Raw genomic sequence first — 16,959 nt, forward strand, 5'->3', positions numbered from 1 at the left:
AATAAAAATAGATTAATAAGTTTAATAATTAATTTTAATAAAATGATTATATTTTTATTTTATTTCATTTTTTTCCAAACACATAAAAAAGAATAAAAAATTATTATGTTAAGTTTAATTAAGTAATCAGTCTCTAAAAAAAAATTAAATAATTTGTATTTAGTTCCTATAAATTTTTTTATTAGAATATAAACACTTTTTTTTTTTGCAAACTATTGTTTTTAACCTTGCTGTAGTTTATTAGGATGTTTGTTAAATATCAGTTTTTTATTAGATCATATTAGTAAAAAGACTAAAAATAATATTTTATAAAAAATACAAAAAATTTAATAAAAAATTATGAAGATTATATTTAAATTATATAACTTATGTAAAAATCAAAGACTGAATTAAGTATATTATAGTATCACAGAGTTTTGCTTAAACTTTCTAATAATTCTCTCACTATCTTATAAAATATGTATTAAATTAATAAATGAATGCATTTATGATTTTGTAAGTATTAAAAATTCTAACATTTTTTACTAAAAAATAAATGATATAATAATTTAAAAATATTTTTTCAATATTCATATTATTAATTAGTTAAATTAATGACTTATATATTAAATAAATAAATATATTCACTTATATAAAAAATAAATTAGTAATTTTTTATTAGGGATTTCATAATAAAAAATATAAAAATTTAACAATTAATTCATATAAAAATGATTATTTAATTTTTATAATTTAAAAAAATATTACTAATTATTTTTTATGAAAATATACAGAGCTAATAATGTTTGTATTTTTTAAAATATTATTAAGTATATAAATTATGAGAATAACATTTATTTTTAATAAAGATATTTTTTTATTGGAAAAGTCAAAATATAATTATAAATTTTTTCAAATAGTTTGAGTGAGACAATAACAAATAAAACATTACTATAAAATAATTAATACTTTATTATTAAATCTCACGTACCAAGACTTTAATGTAAGGAATTAATATATAAAAAATTGTAGGTTAAATTGTAGGTCAAATGATATATTTAGTTAATTTAATTAATACTTATTTATGAATTAATTTTTATATTTTAGAAAATTACATCTTAATTTTTATAAATATACTTTATTATATTTTAGTCTTTGTTATTATAACATTATTATTACTGAAAGAAATTAAAATATAATAAAAATATTCATATATAAATTAAAATATAAATTTTTAACTAACAAAAACTGATTCAAGTGACAAGCAGTTCAATATTACTTAAATAAAATTTTGAGTTTAAATATTTATATATGTAAAATTTTTTTAATAATAAACTTAATTGACATATTTAAATACGTAACCTAGACCGAATCCAAAATAAATCAAATGAGAAAAAAAAAGTTATAAATTTTTAAATATAAAAATTAATTTATAAACATGTTAAATACATAGGTGAAATATATATTTTAATTATTTTAATTTAAAAAAAATTATCAAACTTAATAGAAAAAATATTTATATTATAACTCACTCTTGTATTTATCATAGTTGCTTTTGAATGACAAAAAGTTTTACGTATATTTTTATCCTTTTATTTTACTTTTAAATAAATAAATAAAATATTAATATTAATATTTTTATTATAACTTTTTTAATATGTAATTATTTCACTTTATATATAATATAATTTTTGTATGATATATTAATATATATAAATTTTTTAAAATATTTTTTTATAATAAATAAATAATTACTATATTTGTTATATTTAAAATTTTAAAGAATAAACTTTAATATATAAAAAATTTTATAATATTTCTGTCGTGATACAAGTATATAATTTTTATATATTAACTCAAAAATTTATTAGTTGATATTTATAACACTTTTTTTTAAATATTTTATTCATATAAAATATTTAGATATGTTTAATTTTTTCATTATAATAAAACTTATTTAATTGTAATCTTTTTACTGATTTATATATTTATTAAATGAATTAACTTTATATCAATAAATATATAATTTTGAATCATAAATAATAATTCTTAATTTAAATATATATTTTTTAATCTTTTAAAATTATTTAATTTAAAATTTTATTTTTATTTTTTAAAATAAGTAATTTTTTAAAATATATTTTTAATTTATATAATTAACACTTATTTATAAGTTTATATATTTTAACTCTTATACGAGTACTTTATTTATTTAACATCATAAAAATAGTTATTAGTTTAAGCAATGAATATTTGAATTTTAATATAAATAATTAAATAATTTTTTAAAATATAATACATAAAGATATATAATTAAAATTTTTATTAATTTCAATAATTTATAAAAATCACTTGAGCTACTATTTTACTAAAAGATAAATAATATGAAACAAGATTCATTGGCTGGGAAGCTTGCTTGCACGCATGAAACCACGTTCGAATCTGAAGCCAAAATTTTCCCAATCTCTTAAAAATACGTGGGGCACGTCTTTCCCTTTCCTTATATGCTTAGAAGTCCAATTACTCTCCCAATTGTTTTTTAAAATTTAAATAACCATTCTGATATTGTCATTAGGAAACAAATCCTCCTTCCCACTAAACAATTAAACCTACCCAATCCAAGGAAAGTGCATAATATTCATATTTATACTTATTACTATTCCGTCAATAAAAAATAAAAAATTATATTGATAACGCATGTGTTTTCTTATTTATAGAGATAAACATTGAGGCAAATTATGATTTGAGAGGTTTTAAACAACGAAGTAGACAGGATTACATATGAAGCCATGAATATTGCTCCCTTGCTTCTTCATCACCCATATCTTTTTCCCCCTCTTTTTGCTTCTCATTCACGATATTTACAAAACTGACCAATCAAGCAAGGCTTAGCAAAGGGCCCATGAACATTGCTTGCAGGCCACCCTTCTGCGTTTTCGAACTTGTCATCTTTCTCGTGTTTTTTGTCATCACTCTTCACAACTTTAACCGTTAGAGAGATACCCTGTTACCCAGATTCCATAACTTGAATGTCTTCTAAGAGGTCCCCACAACAATACGTGGAAGCCATGCCTGTGTTTGAGAGGGTGAAGCGTTTAAGGTTGTTCGAACCGTCTCTGGGTGTTACTGGTTTTTTTCTAGTAACTGCTTTTGTTATATTCAGTTTCTTCTACTTGGATTATAGAGAACTCGCTGGAAGGTTTATGTTGTCGGGTCAATCTCAAAGGTTTATTTGGTCGCAACAGAAGAGAGGTTCAGCAGAGGAACATGTAGAGAGGGTTGAATTTCTTGGAGAAAAGGGTGGTGGGTGTGATTTGTTTGAGGGTAACTGGGTTTGGGATGAAAGTTACCCGTTGTATCAGTCAAAAGATTGCAACTTTCTCGATGGGGGATTTCGGTGTTCTGAGAATGGAAGGCCTGATTTGTTCTACACAAAGTGGAGATGGCAACCTAAAGATTGCAACTTGCCCAGGTACACTTCATTTGTTCTCATCTTTGGCACTTTTCCCTAGACAAATAAAGAACCAATGACAAAAACAAACCATTGGTCATTGTTTTCAGAACCGTTTTGCTGCTGAGAAATTCAGGAAGGATGTGGTAAATTAATGTTAATAGTTTCAGTTTGATTTTTAAGGAACAAAATCTTCGGGTGCTACCAAGTTGACAGCAAACGATATCAATGTTTAATTTTCAGTAGAAACTATGAATGAAACGAATAAAAGCGGTCATCATAGTTAGTGCATGTCTTTATCTTTTTCAATTTTTGGTTACGTCAGTGTTTGTGCTTGTTGACTTTGAACCCGTCTTACACTACTCTTATCCGGCACCTCTGACAGTGACTCCACCGTTGGGTGGCCATTGATTATTCTTTTTAATAGAATTTACTTTTTTTTATTCATCATTTAAGATTGTGGCATAAATTTAAAAAATTAATTTCTTAATTTATATTATACTTATTTATAATTTTTATAATATATATATATATATATATTTAATCTTCCTCATTTATTATTTTAAAATTTCATTTATCATTATCTTTTTAAAAATAAAGATATAATTGAGAAGATAATAATTAATAATAAATGACGAAGATTAAATCTAAATTAAAAAAATTATAAATAAGTATAATACAAAGAAAGAAATTAATTTTTTAAATTTATTATATTTATAAAGTGACTGATCAAAAGTAACGGAAGGAATAAAAACTGTGTAACATAGTACTCTGAAGTTGGAGAAAATGACAATTTTATATCCAATTTTCACGCAGAACCACAATTCTTCTTTGGGGTGTCACATTGACCCGGATGAGAAATTGTGTCAATCCTATTTTTACCACCCTAGGTTTTGTCTTCTCTTCTACATTTTAGTTTGCTACCATGCCCGTTATAGTTGAAATAAGGGGAATGTATAACACCAAAGAGGTGACACACCGTGGTGTCGCCACATTTCTAAATGTGAATTATGAATTTGACATGATGAAATCGAAAGAAAAAAAAAAGTGTTATAAAATATAAAAATAAGTGTAGATGTTAAAAAATGTTGTTCAAATAGTGAAACTTTTTAAATAATGTATTGGCACTATATGTTTATTGATATGATACATTTTCTGTCATTTTCTTTTCTCGTTTCTGAATGCTTTGTTTTTGTGAAATCACAACTATAATCATAAATATTATGCTGGTAAAATTTACACGCTTTTCTCGGGCAGAATTTCCACAGCTTCTTTTGTATCCATGAACATGCCTGACAATATTATAACTTCTAAATCAATGACTAATATTCTTCTGTTCATATGGATTTGATCACTTGTTTCATTTATTTTAGCTTGTAACATTTTGTTTCTCTGATTTGATGGAAAAATAGAAGTGAACTTAAACATTGGAATTCTCTCGAATAAACACAGATTCAATGCAACAACGATGTTGGAAAAACTGCGAAACAAGCGCCTAGTGTTTGCTGGGGACTCAATTGGGAGAAACCAATGGGAATCACTATTATGCATGCTCTCTTCTGGTGTTCCTAACAAGGACTCAATCTATGAAGTGAATGGTAGCCCAATCACAAAGCACAAGGGGTTTTTGGTATTCAGATTCAAGGATTTTAACTGTACTGTGGAATACTATAGAGCTCCATTTCTTGTATTGCAAAGCCGGCCTCCTACTGGAACAATTGGAAAGGTTAGAACAACCCTGAAATTGGATAAAATGGATTGGAACTCTTTGAAATGGAGAGATGCTGATGTCCTGGTTCTTAACACAGGACACTGGTGGAATCATGAGAAAACCATTAGAGGGTAATTCAATCATCCCTTATTTTTATCATTCTAATATGAACTATGACATTTATTTGCTTTTTTCACCAGAAGAAAGATTGAATTTTTCCTATAATTGTCCAGGGGTTGTTATTTCCAAGAAGGTATGGAAGTCAAGTTTGAAATGAAGGTGGAAGAAGCGTATAAGAGGTCCATTGAGACAGTATTGAACTGGATGCAAAATACAGTAAATCCTAGCAAGACTCAAGTTTTCTTTCGTACTTATGCCCCTGTGCATTTCAGGTATGTAATTTGTTAGTAGTAATTTAGTATCACTTGCTAAATGAAGAACTCTCCCCAATTAAGTTCCATAAATTTCTTGTTCAATATTGTAAGGAAAACAAATTAATAATTTGGCGTCTGCGTAAGTTCTCACAATTGGTATTGTCAATTTTATTGCACAACACCGGTGCAAGATATGCATATATAGACATCCACAACATGTGTGTATATATTAAAGAGATGCATCACTCCTTTTGGTTGAAAATGAAAATATACTCCTCTTGAAGTAGCCAACATATCTGAATATGCTAAAGTTATTAGAAACTAAATATGTCTGATATGGTATGAATATTACAGAGGTGGAGCTTGGAGAAAAGGTGGGAACTGTCATTTGGAAACGCTGCCAGAGCTTGGGTCCTCATTGGTGCCTAATGATAACTGGTCACAATTCAAAATAGCCAATTCAGTGTTTTTAGCACACAAAAACACCTCACAAGTTTTGAAGTTCAAGGTATTGAATGTAACTCAGATGACAGCTCAGAGAAAAGATGGGCATTCTTCTATCTATTATCTGGGTCCTGATGCGGGCCCCGCACCTTTCCATCGCCAAGATTGCAGCCACTGGTGTCTGCCTGGTGTACCTGATACTTGGAATCAGTTACTCTATGCATTGTTCCTTAAATATGCAACTTCTCATAGATCATAGCCATGATTTTATTTATCATGCAATGGATAATATACCAATTCTTTCCTACAAGTGTCATAGCGACGACAATGCATGACATTTGTTTCAGCAGATTTGCATTAAGAACGAAGGTCTTTGTGATAATTACTTATCTTAAGAAGTCCAACACGGCAACAACCGTGAATGCTGCGGGTTTGCTTATGTATTCTCGTTACTGGTTAGGTTAGATTAGGGAATCAGCAATGATATTCTGTAATTATCAATTTTTGTTGTTCGTTGAATTGTGAATATAGTTTTGATACCAATTAGAATTATTCATTTTATAGTTTTCAGTTGGTAGAACCATTTGACATCCAGCGTGACCGTGCCGATTCAAATCTTACAGTACATTTCATCCCCTTTATTCTTTCAAGGAGTTTCACCTCTTAAAAAAGAAATTTGGTGGGGTGTTTTTCTATTATTTTTAATTATAACATTGTTGTTTTATTTTAATTTTAAAAATTGTATAAAAAATATTTTTATTATTATCAATGAGACTTAAAATCTAAACAACAAAACTTAATTACTTAACAATTTTAGACAAAATTATCCCATAAACATTCTCTCTTAATAAAAAAGGAGGGACATATTCTTAGAATCCTATTTAATTTATTTTGGAATAATTATACTTAAAAAAATGTTTAAGCTAAAGGTAAGATTTTCTCATACTAATATTTACACTTATCTAAATCTTTTATTTAACTTATATTTAATAGTTAATGAAATAATAAATTATTCTAAATTCTATTAGATATAAGTTAAATAAAACACTCGTATCAAATGTAAATTTTTTTAATTTTATTAGTGTAAGAATTTTTTTTTTAAACTAAAGCTTTTATTAGGTCGCATATAAAAAAAATCTAAATTTAATTGTAGCTCATAAAAATAGTGTTCAAATTCAAATATATATATATATATATATATATATATATATATATAAATAAAGTTAAAAAGGTTTGAATATTTATTTAGTCTTAAAATTTAAAATCTATATCCTACTTTTTATTGTGTAGCAGTCAATTAGATTGGCACATTCTAGTTAATGCAATAATCACTTCCTCTTCAAAAGCCTGAGACAAAATATTATAAAAAATTGTAAGATTAGCAATATTATAGTTAGAATAATCAATAATATGGTAAATAAGAATTTTAAAATCTTTAAAAACATAGTTAATGATAGAAGAGTTTCTTTATTCCATAGCATCCGTGCGATAGTGCCTATTTTAAGGCAACATGAATTTTAAAAAAAGTTTTTTTTTTAATTTTTAAATCAAATAATCCCGCGAGTAACACAATTAATCAATTTTGAATAAAAGACAAATAATAATAATAATAACATCAAAAGTGGAACTCTAAACTAGAGGGTAGGATGAGTGTGGAACCATTGAACGAATTACATGGTGGCATAGTGCAGCTAAGTTAAAGAAATGGGATCCATTTTCGAAACACATTCATCTTCGTTCACTGAGCAATAGCAAAGGAGTTATTGACTTTTTGTTCACTCTTGGTAACGTTTCCAACGTGCCTCATCAATGGCGGACGCGTACTTCGTCTTCTTCCTTCTCCTTCCCGTTGCTCTTCTCGCCCTTCTCTACTTCCTCGTTCGCCCGCGCCCCGTCAAGATCCCAATCAAAAACCGCCACGTGTTCATCACCGGCGGATCCAGCGGCATCGGCCTCGCCCTGGCGCACCGCGCGGCCGCCGAGGGCGCGCGAGTCTCCATCCTGGCGCGGTCGCCGAATAAGCTGGAGGAGGCGAGGAACGCGATCCGCCTGGCGACGGGGATCGACGTGGCGGTGTTCGCGGCGGACGTTAGGGACTACGACGTGGTGAAAATGGCGGTGGACGCGGCGGGTCCGATTGACGTGTTGCTGCTGAATCACGGCGTGTTCGTGGCGCTGGAGCTTGAGAAGATGGAATTGAGTGAGGTGAAGTTCACGATGGACGTGAATTTGATGGGAACATTGAACCTAATCAAAGCTGCGTTACCCGCTATGAAGAATCGGAAGGACCCTCTTCCTGCTTCCATTGCTCTTGTTTCCTCACAGGCCGGTCAGGTATGTGCACGTTTAAGCTTCAGAGAAACTAGGTGAAATTTAAAATACTTGGATTGTTATCATTATTTGATGTGGAATTTATGTTGTTTACGGTTAGGTGGGGATTTATGGTTATGTAGCTTATTCGGCAAGTAAATTTGGCCTCCGTGGTTTAGCTGAAGCGTTGCAACATGAGGTTATAGCTGATAATATTCATGTTTCTTTGATTTTTCCTCCAGACACGGATACTCCTGGACTGGCAGAAGGTATGGAATTGATGTTTGGGTTTGTTTCGTCGTGCATATTACTGTTGGAAATTCGTCTAGCTTTTATTTTACATTGTATATGAGGTAATTACTAATGAGCATCTGCAAACAACTCGTTAGTTTAACCATGGATATGAACTGTGAAGAGTCTGGGTCTATAAATTCAAGTACTTGAATCCTTAACGCCTTGGACTTACTAGTTTGTCACGCAGAAGATTTGAAATGTCTTCCCTTTTCTGTATGTGATCTAAATTCATGCATTTGAGTGTTGCAATGTGGGATTTTATTGGATCAATTGTAATTAGAAACTTATAGAGATTAGGGAACGGATAGTTATAGCTTAACATAATAAGTTCGAATACTTGATTATTCAATATCCATTTAAAATCTGTCTTTATAAGTTTACATGATAAACTTTGTGCTTTTGAACTGGATTACAAACTGAAAGGTCACTTTTACAGAAAACAAGAGGAAACCAGAGCTCACCAAAATCATTGCAGCCTCCTCTGGTTTTATGAAAGCTGAAGAAGTTGCTAGGAAGGCTTTGGACGGCATAAAATGTGGAAATTTTATCATTTCTTGCAATTTGGAGGGAATTGCACTTTCCCTAGCAACTGCAGGTTTATCCCCACAAAGGTCTTTCTTGATGGCATTTGTTGAGGTTGTTGCTGCTGGAATCCTGCGGATTGTAGCGCTATGTATACAGTGGAGTTGGTATGGAAGTATTGAGAAATGGCACAGCCAAAGGAAAGGTAAGTGCCACAAAATGAAATTTCTATGAAGGGATTGGGAAATCATTTCTTAATTTAATTCCCTTTGTCCAATTGTTATTAATATAGTTATTCTATCTATTGGTTCTCAGAGTTTATGGAGTATGTGAACTAGTCCGTAGACTTACGAAATGTTTCTAATTGGCTCCCAATTGAGACCAATGTGGCTAGAGCTGTCAAAACGGGCAGCCTAGCCTGGCCCAACTCGATACGGGTAGTGGGCTCAAACGGGTTGGGTTTAATTAGCCCAAGATAAAAATGAACTTATATTTTTATTGCCCAAGCCTTACCCTATGCGGGTTACGGGCTTCTGCAGGCTGGTTCGGCAACTCAATTTTTTTTTATTTTTTTTTTATTTTTGTAACATGTCATTTTTTTTACTGTTTTTATAACAACAAATCATTGTTTTTATTGCTATTTTTAGTGTTTGTAACATATCATGTTAAGCTATTTTTGCAAGAACTTAATAAACCACTCGTTTTCTATGTCTAATTTTTGTATTATACTATTTATTTGTTTTTTTTTTTAAGTTGTAAAAGGCCACTGGTTTTTTTTTTTTTTTTTTTTTTGTAGCGGTGCAAAAATATATAATTTATACTTGTAATTTTAGGGTTTTGAAACTAAAATATATTCCCTTTTAAACTCCTTAAAACTCAGGGTTTAATCTCAATATATATATACGGGCTGCCCGGACACTGAGTTTATTCGGACCGGACCAAAATAGCCCAAGATAATTTCAGACCTTATTTTTCAGAACTCAAACCCGCCCATTTAATGGGTTTTTTAGGCCCAATCCATTGGACCATCCCATTTTGCTGGCTCTAAATGTGGCAGGTGTTAATTAGTGTAAACATGTGATAGAGATCCAACCAATCAACCAAAAGGCATGGCAAACAGTGTGAGGTTGTAGCAATAAATTTTGCCTGGTTGGACTAGAGAGGTGGCTAAATTAATCCATTTTGATATAGTGAAAGGGAAAATAAAATCACTTGACGGTGTTGGGTACAACATTGAATGATTTGGTCTCCTTATGAAACACACAAACAAAATCATCGCCTAGTGAACTCAACATTTGCTACCTTAGCACTAAATTGAATAAGACTTCTCTAAAAGTGAGTGAGTTTGTAAAGTGTCAAGGCAAGGGTTTATCTGCCTATGATTTAATTTGAAGTACATAGTGATACTAACTCATAAAGATCTAAGGGTAGATAACTCATTCCTTTCTCACTTTACAAACAAACTTACTTTTGAGGAATTTTTTTTCACTAAACCAATGGATGCCTAATTGTTGGATAATGCCTAACTCATTTAGAATAGGAACTCATTTAAAATTGGGTTAAACTATGTTTGCATTGGATATTAGTCATTAACTAATTTTGCAATTTGCATGAAGTAACAACAATTTATGTTTCTTGGCTTTAGGAGCTTGGAAGTCATAATTTTATATTAGGGCACTCTTTCGAATTAATTTAGAAGAGTGTGTGTGTGTGTATATATATATATATATAATATTGAAGTATTATGGAGATTGTTTGGAGCTTATTTTACTAACTGTTTATCAAAGTAACGTAGACTGTCTAGATTGATTAATGTAATTAGTATGTGTCGTTTGCTTTCCCATAATGACAGTGTGGTTCATCTACACTGTAATTAAACTCAATAGTTAAAAGAAAATAATATGTTTTAATACAAAAGCAATAAGAACATTATAAAAGGTGGATTGGAGTTACTTTTATCTGTTTGGAGCCTCTTCAAGACTAAATACTGATTCGAATGAATCATCTGAGGTAAAGCTTGTGAAACTGATGATTTCTACTTTTAACAGGTTCATCCCGAAGGAGCTGAAAAACTGAGCTCTATGCCCCGTTTTAGGAGAGTTATATGCAGATATTGGATATGGCTTTTTTCCACTTTGTTCTAGAACGAGATTAATATATGGAAATTCAACAAATGAGAACTTGATAAACATCAAGTTGTTCAAGTTTATGGTTTCTGACTTTCATTCCCTGGTACATGATAGAGGGAGTGAAAACTGAAAACTTAGTACATCTCGCTTTTAACTCAGTGTTATGCAACTGAAATGATTAGCAATTTAGTATCTTAAATTTTGAACCACCCATTTCCACCGTCCAACTTTTAACTGTATCAAGTTGACCATAATTGTTTTTTCTCATAGAAAAAAGGGTATGCTTCCTAGTTCTTTAAAGTTTATGCTGTTTTGCTTTCGTTGTCGTAGCTATCTGTTTTAATCGTGTGCCTTGTGAAGCATGAGTGAAGATTTCACTTGTGCATTTATCATTTTTTATTCCTCTGCATGTTTTTGAAGGCGCAACATTGAAATCGGCGTTTGTATCAAGTCGAATATATGTGTAGCCGAAGATCTTAGATAAGGAGTATTCTTGTTGGCTATTAGCTCTGTATTATTACTTAGCTAACAATCAGTGTAAACCTGTTGCACCAGTGAAAAGAATGGGATATAGTAGTACCTTGCGTTACAAAATTCTCATTCAGCTCCGCTATGAAAAGTAGACAATCCTAGATTTTGAATATGACGCTAAAGAAAATGAAATACTATGGACATACCCTACCAGGCTTTATTATAATAATATGTAATATAGTGTCTATTTATAATCATTAATTTGATAATATATTCTTATGTTATCGTATTTCTTTATTAACATATTATATATCTCTATGATTTTTATGCGTATGAGTGTTTGTATTATATTAGAACATTTAACCAGAATTGTGGAATTATTTGCCTATTGTGATCGTATCAATTGCAAATTTTACTGCAATGTTTCAAATCTGTGTCCTACACATAGCTAAGCACGTCAATGATAATTTAGATTTGATGAGAATTGAGACAATGCCCCATTGAAAATTAAGAGAAATATTGGCTTCTAATTTCGAACATTGTTGACCTATTCTTCGAGGAAGGTTCCTCCATATCACTTGGCTATGGACATTGACATCCTGTCAGAGGTTTTGTCTTCCTATACTGTTGAGCTCGTTGGTTCACATAATATGTGAATATTAAAATTGTTTGAAGTTTTATTATTAATTACAATTTACTGAAATTTGAAACACAGATAGTATTAGAACAATAAAATTATAACTCATACCATTCGATTCACTTTTAAAATAACAAAATGATATTTTAATTTGTTTTATAATAAAATTTCAAATAATTAAGTTATTTTATTTATTTTATTACACTCTATTCTATTTTATTTCACTTCAATCTGTCCAATCTTAGCTGAAAATAATTGCCAGAATGTAGCATTTAACATCGAGTGGATAGTGGAGAACACAGTGAAATGCATTTTCAACAACTATGGAACCAAATCCGGTGAAAATGGGTCCTGCTATATGTGGAAAACTCTCACCCACATCCCTGCATTTATCATTTTCTGTTAGTTTAATTTAAAGGCCTTAATTTTTTGAACATAGGTCTAGTTTAGATTAATTTTTAATAAATATTAATAAGAGATAGAATAAAGAAGTAAAATAAATCAAATTTCGAGGACTAAATTGAAAAAAAAACATTTGAAACTGAAAAAGTGAAATGATCAAATCACTAATTTTAACTATAATAAATATTTTTTACCATTAAAATTAATATTTTTAAATATTTAAATTTAACCCAATATTTATCAAATCAGCTTTCTACGATTACTTGGAGACGGTGGAGTCGGGGCTACAAATCTCCAAATTTCCAAAGCTCACCTCACGTGGCAACCGACACACGCTATGGCTAAGCAAGTTGGGAATTGGGATACTCATTAGGCACTCTTGATCAATGGAAATTTTCCGTGGTATTCGGAAAGCAACTCTAAAGTCTAAACGACAAAAATTTCATTTCAATTTGTAATATACAATTTTAAGTTTAATTAAAGAGTTTTGACAAAAAAAAAAAGGTTTAATTAAAGAATATGTAATATACATATAAGTTTCTCATAAAAAGGTCCCAAATGCAAATGCTGTTGATACTATACTGGACCCCCCCCCCCCCCCCCTCTCTCTCTCTCATTGGAAATAGTTAAACAAGTAGATCCACCGACCTATACAAATAATATTTTGTCCGATTTATTTAATCTTAACCATGAGCAACCACATGAAATGGGATACGGATAAGAATCTTTGGGACAAATATTCATTTGTCGCCTATGCATATGAAAGCTTTGAATAATTTGATCCATAACAAAATGGTTGAGGAGATGAGAGGGAGAGAGAGCGAGGCCCATCCACAACCATGTGTGCTGAGGATTGAATATCTGGAAATGGGCTGGTGCCTGCTGTTCCTCAACACTTTTGATCAATAAGATAATGTCACTACACATTTACATGATTCTTGTGGAAGGGTTATGTAGGCCTTAGCCAGATTGGCCAACTGTGACCATGACCCCACCAACCCACATGACATGATCACCCCATATATCTTAACTCACCCATCCTATTCCTTACTTTTTTTCCTTATATAATCATGTATATCCACAAGTTTTGGAGAACATGAAAAAGAGAGAGAGAAAGATACATAATTGAAAATATTAGAAACTCTTTTTACATATATCAAATTAGAGAACTATTCTAGTTGTTACACAAATATGGAGGTTGCAATGGAACTGGAAGATGATCTATTTTTTGCTGATTTGAGCAAGGAAATTGCTCTCCTAATCATGGATGAAGATGAAGACCCACTTGCTTGTTGTCCTGTAGACTCTATTCAGGTTCTTTACTATTTACATCTTCTCAAATAACACATGCACCACCCATCTTCTTTTTTCTTCCTTCTTCTTTGGTTTTGGTATTTTGAGATGTTTTTATCCGTTGTAATCTTAACATGCTTTAACTAATTTTCAGACTTTTTCTGGGGCAATTCATCCTCCTCCACAGTTTACTTTCCTCTATGACCATGCTTTGAGAAGAGAAAGCAAAGGGACAGGGGTGTTTATACCCCAGATAACACAGCCAAGAAGGAAGCAGAGGAAAGGAAGATCTAGTTCATACACAAAATATCAAAAGCAGTCTCAAGATACAAGAATGGATTCTCAAATTCCTAACAAGAATTCTTTCAAACAGAGAAATGGTTGAAGATTTATAGATCCTTCTAAGAGTTTGCTTAATCTTACAAATTCTACTGATTATTTTCTCTACCAAGTTTGATAATTTGTGTGTCTAATTCTTTAGCCTTTAGGCAATAATTCTATGGTTAATTAATTTCTATTATTTATATATATAGGTAAATGTACATGGGAAAGCCATATATACCTAAATAGTAGTCATCATATAGGAAGGTTCACCCAAGGTTTTGTAACCCTCCACTGTGGACAAGCATTTCGTTGTTATCTGGGTTCTTATGATAAGTTTGTCCTTGTTTCCATGATATTAATGATACTATTTCCTTCATATTTTTTTCTTTTGCTTTCCTTTCTACTCATTATATGACTACAAGTTAAGTTGTTTTTTATTCTATATAAATCCATCAACATAGTATCTTCAGTTCATATGCTTTTATGTGTTGGGTAAGATTGGAAAAAAAGAAGAAACAAGAATAGGGTATGTATAAATTGAGTCCACGTCAAATCAAAGCATACATTAAGGGCAGATATATGTATGGTTCTGATCTGTTTAGAATCTGTTTTGTTTAAAAATTGAAACTATGTTTACACAATTTTTCATGCAAGTTATATGAAAGAGTAAAAAAAGGAACTAAAGTGAGGAAACTCTGTTCTCAAGAGAGATTCAAATAAGTTTTTAGTGTTCTATTGAGTGAGTGTCCATAAACTTATTTTAAAATGATATTAATTTTATACAATTAAAAATAAATATAAAACAGAAATAATTTATATTCAACGTGTGTCTCTCAAAAACAAAGGTTTTAGAAAAATTAATATAAAATTATGAAATGAATATTAAAAAAAGTTATATATATTTTTTTCATTTATAATCAAATGTTTTCTTAAAAACAAGCTTGATTTTGATTATTATAATTAAACATACAATTTTTTTATATAAAATAAATCATAGCAAATTTTGAGAGAAGCCTTCAGTCTAAACATCTTCCATATTGAGAATCCTTCGAGTTTCACCCATATATGAAATTCCTGAGCATGTTTTTCTTAGAAAAATAGTATAGTTCCTCGAATAAGATAAAGGCTGCAATTTGAATATGGATTTCTAGATCCTCATGTGGAGAAGGACATGTTCCAATCAAGACTTTTGATAGTGAATAGTAAAGGGAAAGCTTCGAACAATTGCTTTTCTGCAAGACAACCAGAAAGGAAAAGTCACTAAAATTAATATATTTTTCATTTACTAGATCCTATTAGCACCGTTGGAAAAGGGTTGTAGATGATTGCAAGCATAAGCTTCCTTCTTTAACCTTTTTGATGTGGCAAGCATAAGCTTTGGGGTTTGCCTATAATAATGAAATGGTGAATCAATTATTCTCGGCCTACCAGCCAAATTTTGCTGTTTGAAAACGCCCTTTTACGGTTGTCATGGAGTCTCTTTCTGTCCTCTTCCCTAACAAGTTACAAGAAATTTCTACTGTTATGATTATAATCATAATAATTATTATTATCATTATTATAAGACAAATTTTCTAGTCAACACCCTCAAAGAAAAACGAATTTGTCTACTGATCGCTTATTCTCCTAAAAGGTTTATCATCACAAAATAACACTCGAAGTTTTATGTGTATAATTATGAGAGATTAGTTGAGTGCAATAAAATAATATCTTGTATATAACAAAATAAGTTCCAATCTCTACTCATGCTTTATTCCTAAGATTTTATTTTAAAAAATGTTTTATTTGCATAATATCGAAAATGATAGACATATCATCCATTATCTGTGTACAAGTATCTTAAATGAATCTGCCTAAAAGTCTCTCTGACAAATACTTTGGTGCATCACATCAATCAGAAATTTAAAGTGCTGTTCCATAAAAATATCAATCCCCATATAACTATCAGGTTCATTGATTCTACTAGCTACTGCATGTTGCAACCAAAAACACGTCAAGGACATTCATTTTCTTCACTACAAATAATAGAGGGACACGTATATATGACTGATAAATCATTACAACCTCAACAGCCATGGCAGCCACACCCAGTCTCAAAGAGGCAGGGGTGATTCGTAGACTTTTTTGGATATTTTCGCCAAATAAAATCTTGGGTCATCATCTTACACCTATTTAAGAAAAGGCTTTGGGCTCCTTTAAAGTAGTTGCAACGGAGAAATGAAAATGTCATAAAGGAGGCTTAATGATCAAAATAAAACATTTTAAAAAAATAATTATCAAATTAAAACAAAAATAAAATTTATTCCCTATTTGGGGTCTTTTTTTGCCACATCAGCTCTGAATTTGTATATAAACTAGGTAAAATTAAATTTTTATTATTTATTTATTGAAATCGCCTAGAAAAGGGATGAAATGCTGCAAATCTAGACACGTGTAGCATGAATTCGTATAAAAATAAGACGAAAACGGAAAAAATTTTGAATTAAAGATTCCCGCCTCCAGACACGTGGGCCAATCAACATATTTCGTCTCTGATCAGGACGAATAGTGGATTTCGTCTTAGTCAGTGACGAAACTTATTGATTGGGCCACGTGTCGGTGGAGGCCTTCCCTTCTCC

The 16,959-nt window shown here is 30.5% G+C and overlaps 3 protein-coding genes across 4 annotated transcripts; all 3 read left to right on the forward strand.

Moving 5' to 3' along the window:
• Nucleotides 1–2,717: 2,717 nt before the first annotated feature.
• LOC113871105 (protein trichome birefringence-like 11) lies at nt 2,718–6,527 on the forward strand. Its single transcript, XM_027507894.1, has 4 exons — nt 2,718–3,451; nt 4,883–5,272; nt 5,375–5,533; nt 5,870–6,527. The coding sequence occupies exons 1-4, from the start codon at nt 3,009–3,011 to the stop codon at nt 6,216–6,218; spliced, it is 1,341 nt and encodes a 446-aa protein (XP_027363695.1). The 5' UTR covers nt 2,718–3,008; the 3' UTR covers nt 6,219–6,527.
• Nucleotides 6,528–7,608: 1,081 nt separating this feature from the next.
• Nucleotides 7,609–11,648, forward strand: LOC113871112 (3-dehydrosphinganine reductase TSC10A). Of its 2 annotated transcripts, XM_027507913.1 has the most exons (4): nt 7,620–8,293; nt 8,391–8,538; nt 9,000–9,290; nt 11,134–11,648. In XM_027507913.1, exons 1-4 carry the CDS (start codon nt 7,769–7,771, stop codon nt 11,151–11,153), a joined length of 984 nt encoding a protein of 327 aa, XP_027363714.1. In that variant the 5' UTR covers nt 7,620–7,768; the 3' UTR covers nt 11,154–11,648. The 2 variants fall into 2 exon arrangements, with proteins under 2 accessions (XP_027363706.1, XP_027363714.1); XM_027507905.1 differs by lacking the exon at nt 11,134–11,648 and having other exon boundaries at nt 7,609–8,293; nt 9,000–9,409.
• A 1,789-nt stretch (nt 11,649–13,437) lies between these two features.
• On the forward strand, nt 13,438–14,725 carry LOC113852802. Its single transcript, XM_027483173.1, has 2 exons — nt 13,438–14,038; nt 14,172–14,725. The coding sequence occupies exons 1-2, from the start codon at nt 13,916–13,918 to the stop codon at nt 14,400–14,402; spliced, it is 354 nt and encodes a 117-aa protein (XP_027338974.1). The 5' UTR covers nt 13,438–13,915; the 3' UTR covers nt 14,403–14,725.
• The last annotated feature ends 2,234 nt before the right edge of the window (nt 14,726–16,959 follow it).

The sequence above is a fragment of the Abrus precatorius genome, unplaced genomic scaffold, assembly GCF_003935025.1.
Source record: "Abrus precatorius isolate BTA unplaced genomic scaffold, Abrus_2018 Scaffold10, whole genome shotgun sequence".
NCBI classification, from domain to species: Eukaryota; Viridiplantae; Streptophyta; class Magnoliopsida; order Fabales; family Fabaceae; genus Abrus; species Abrus precatorius.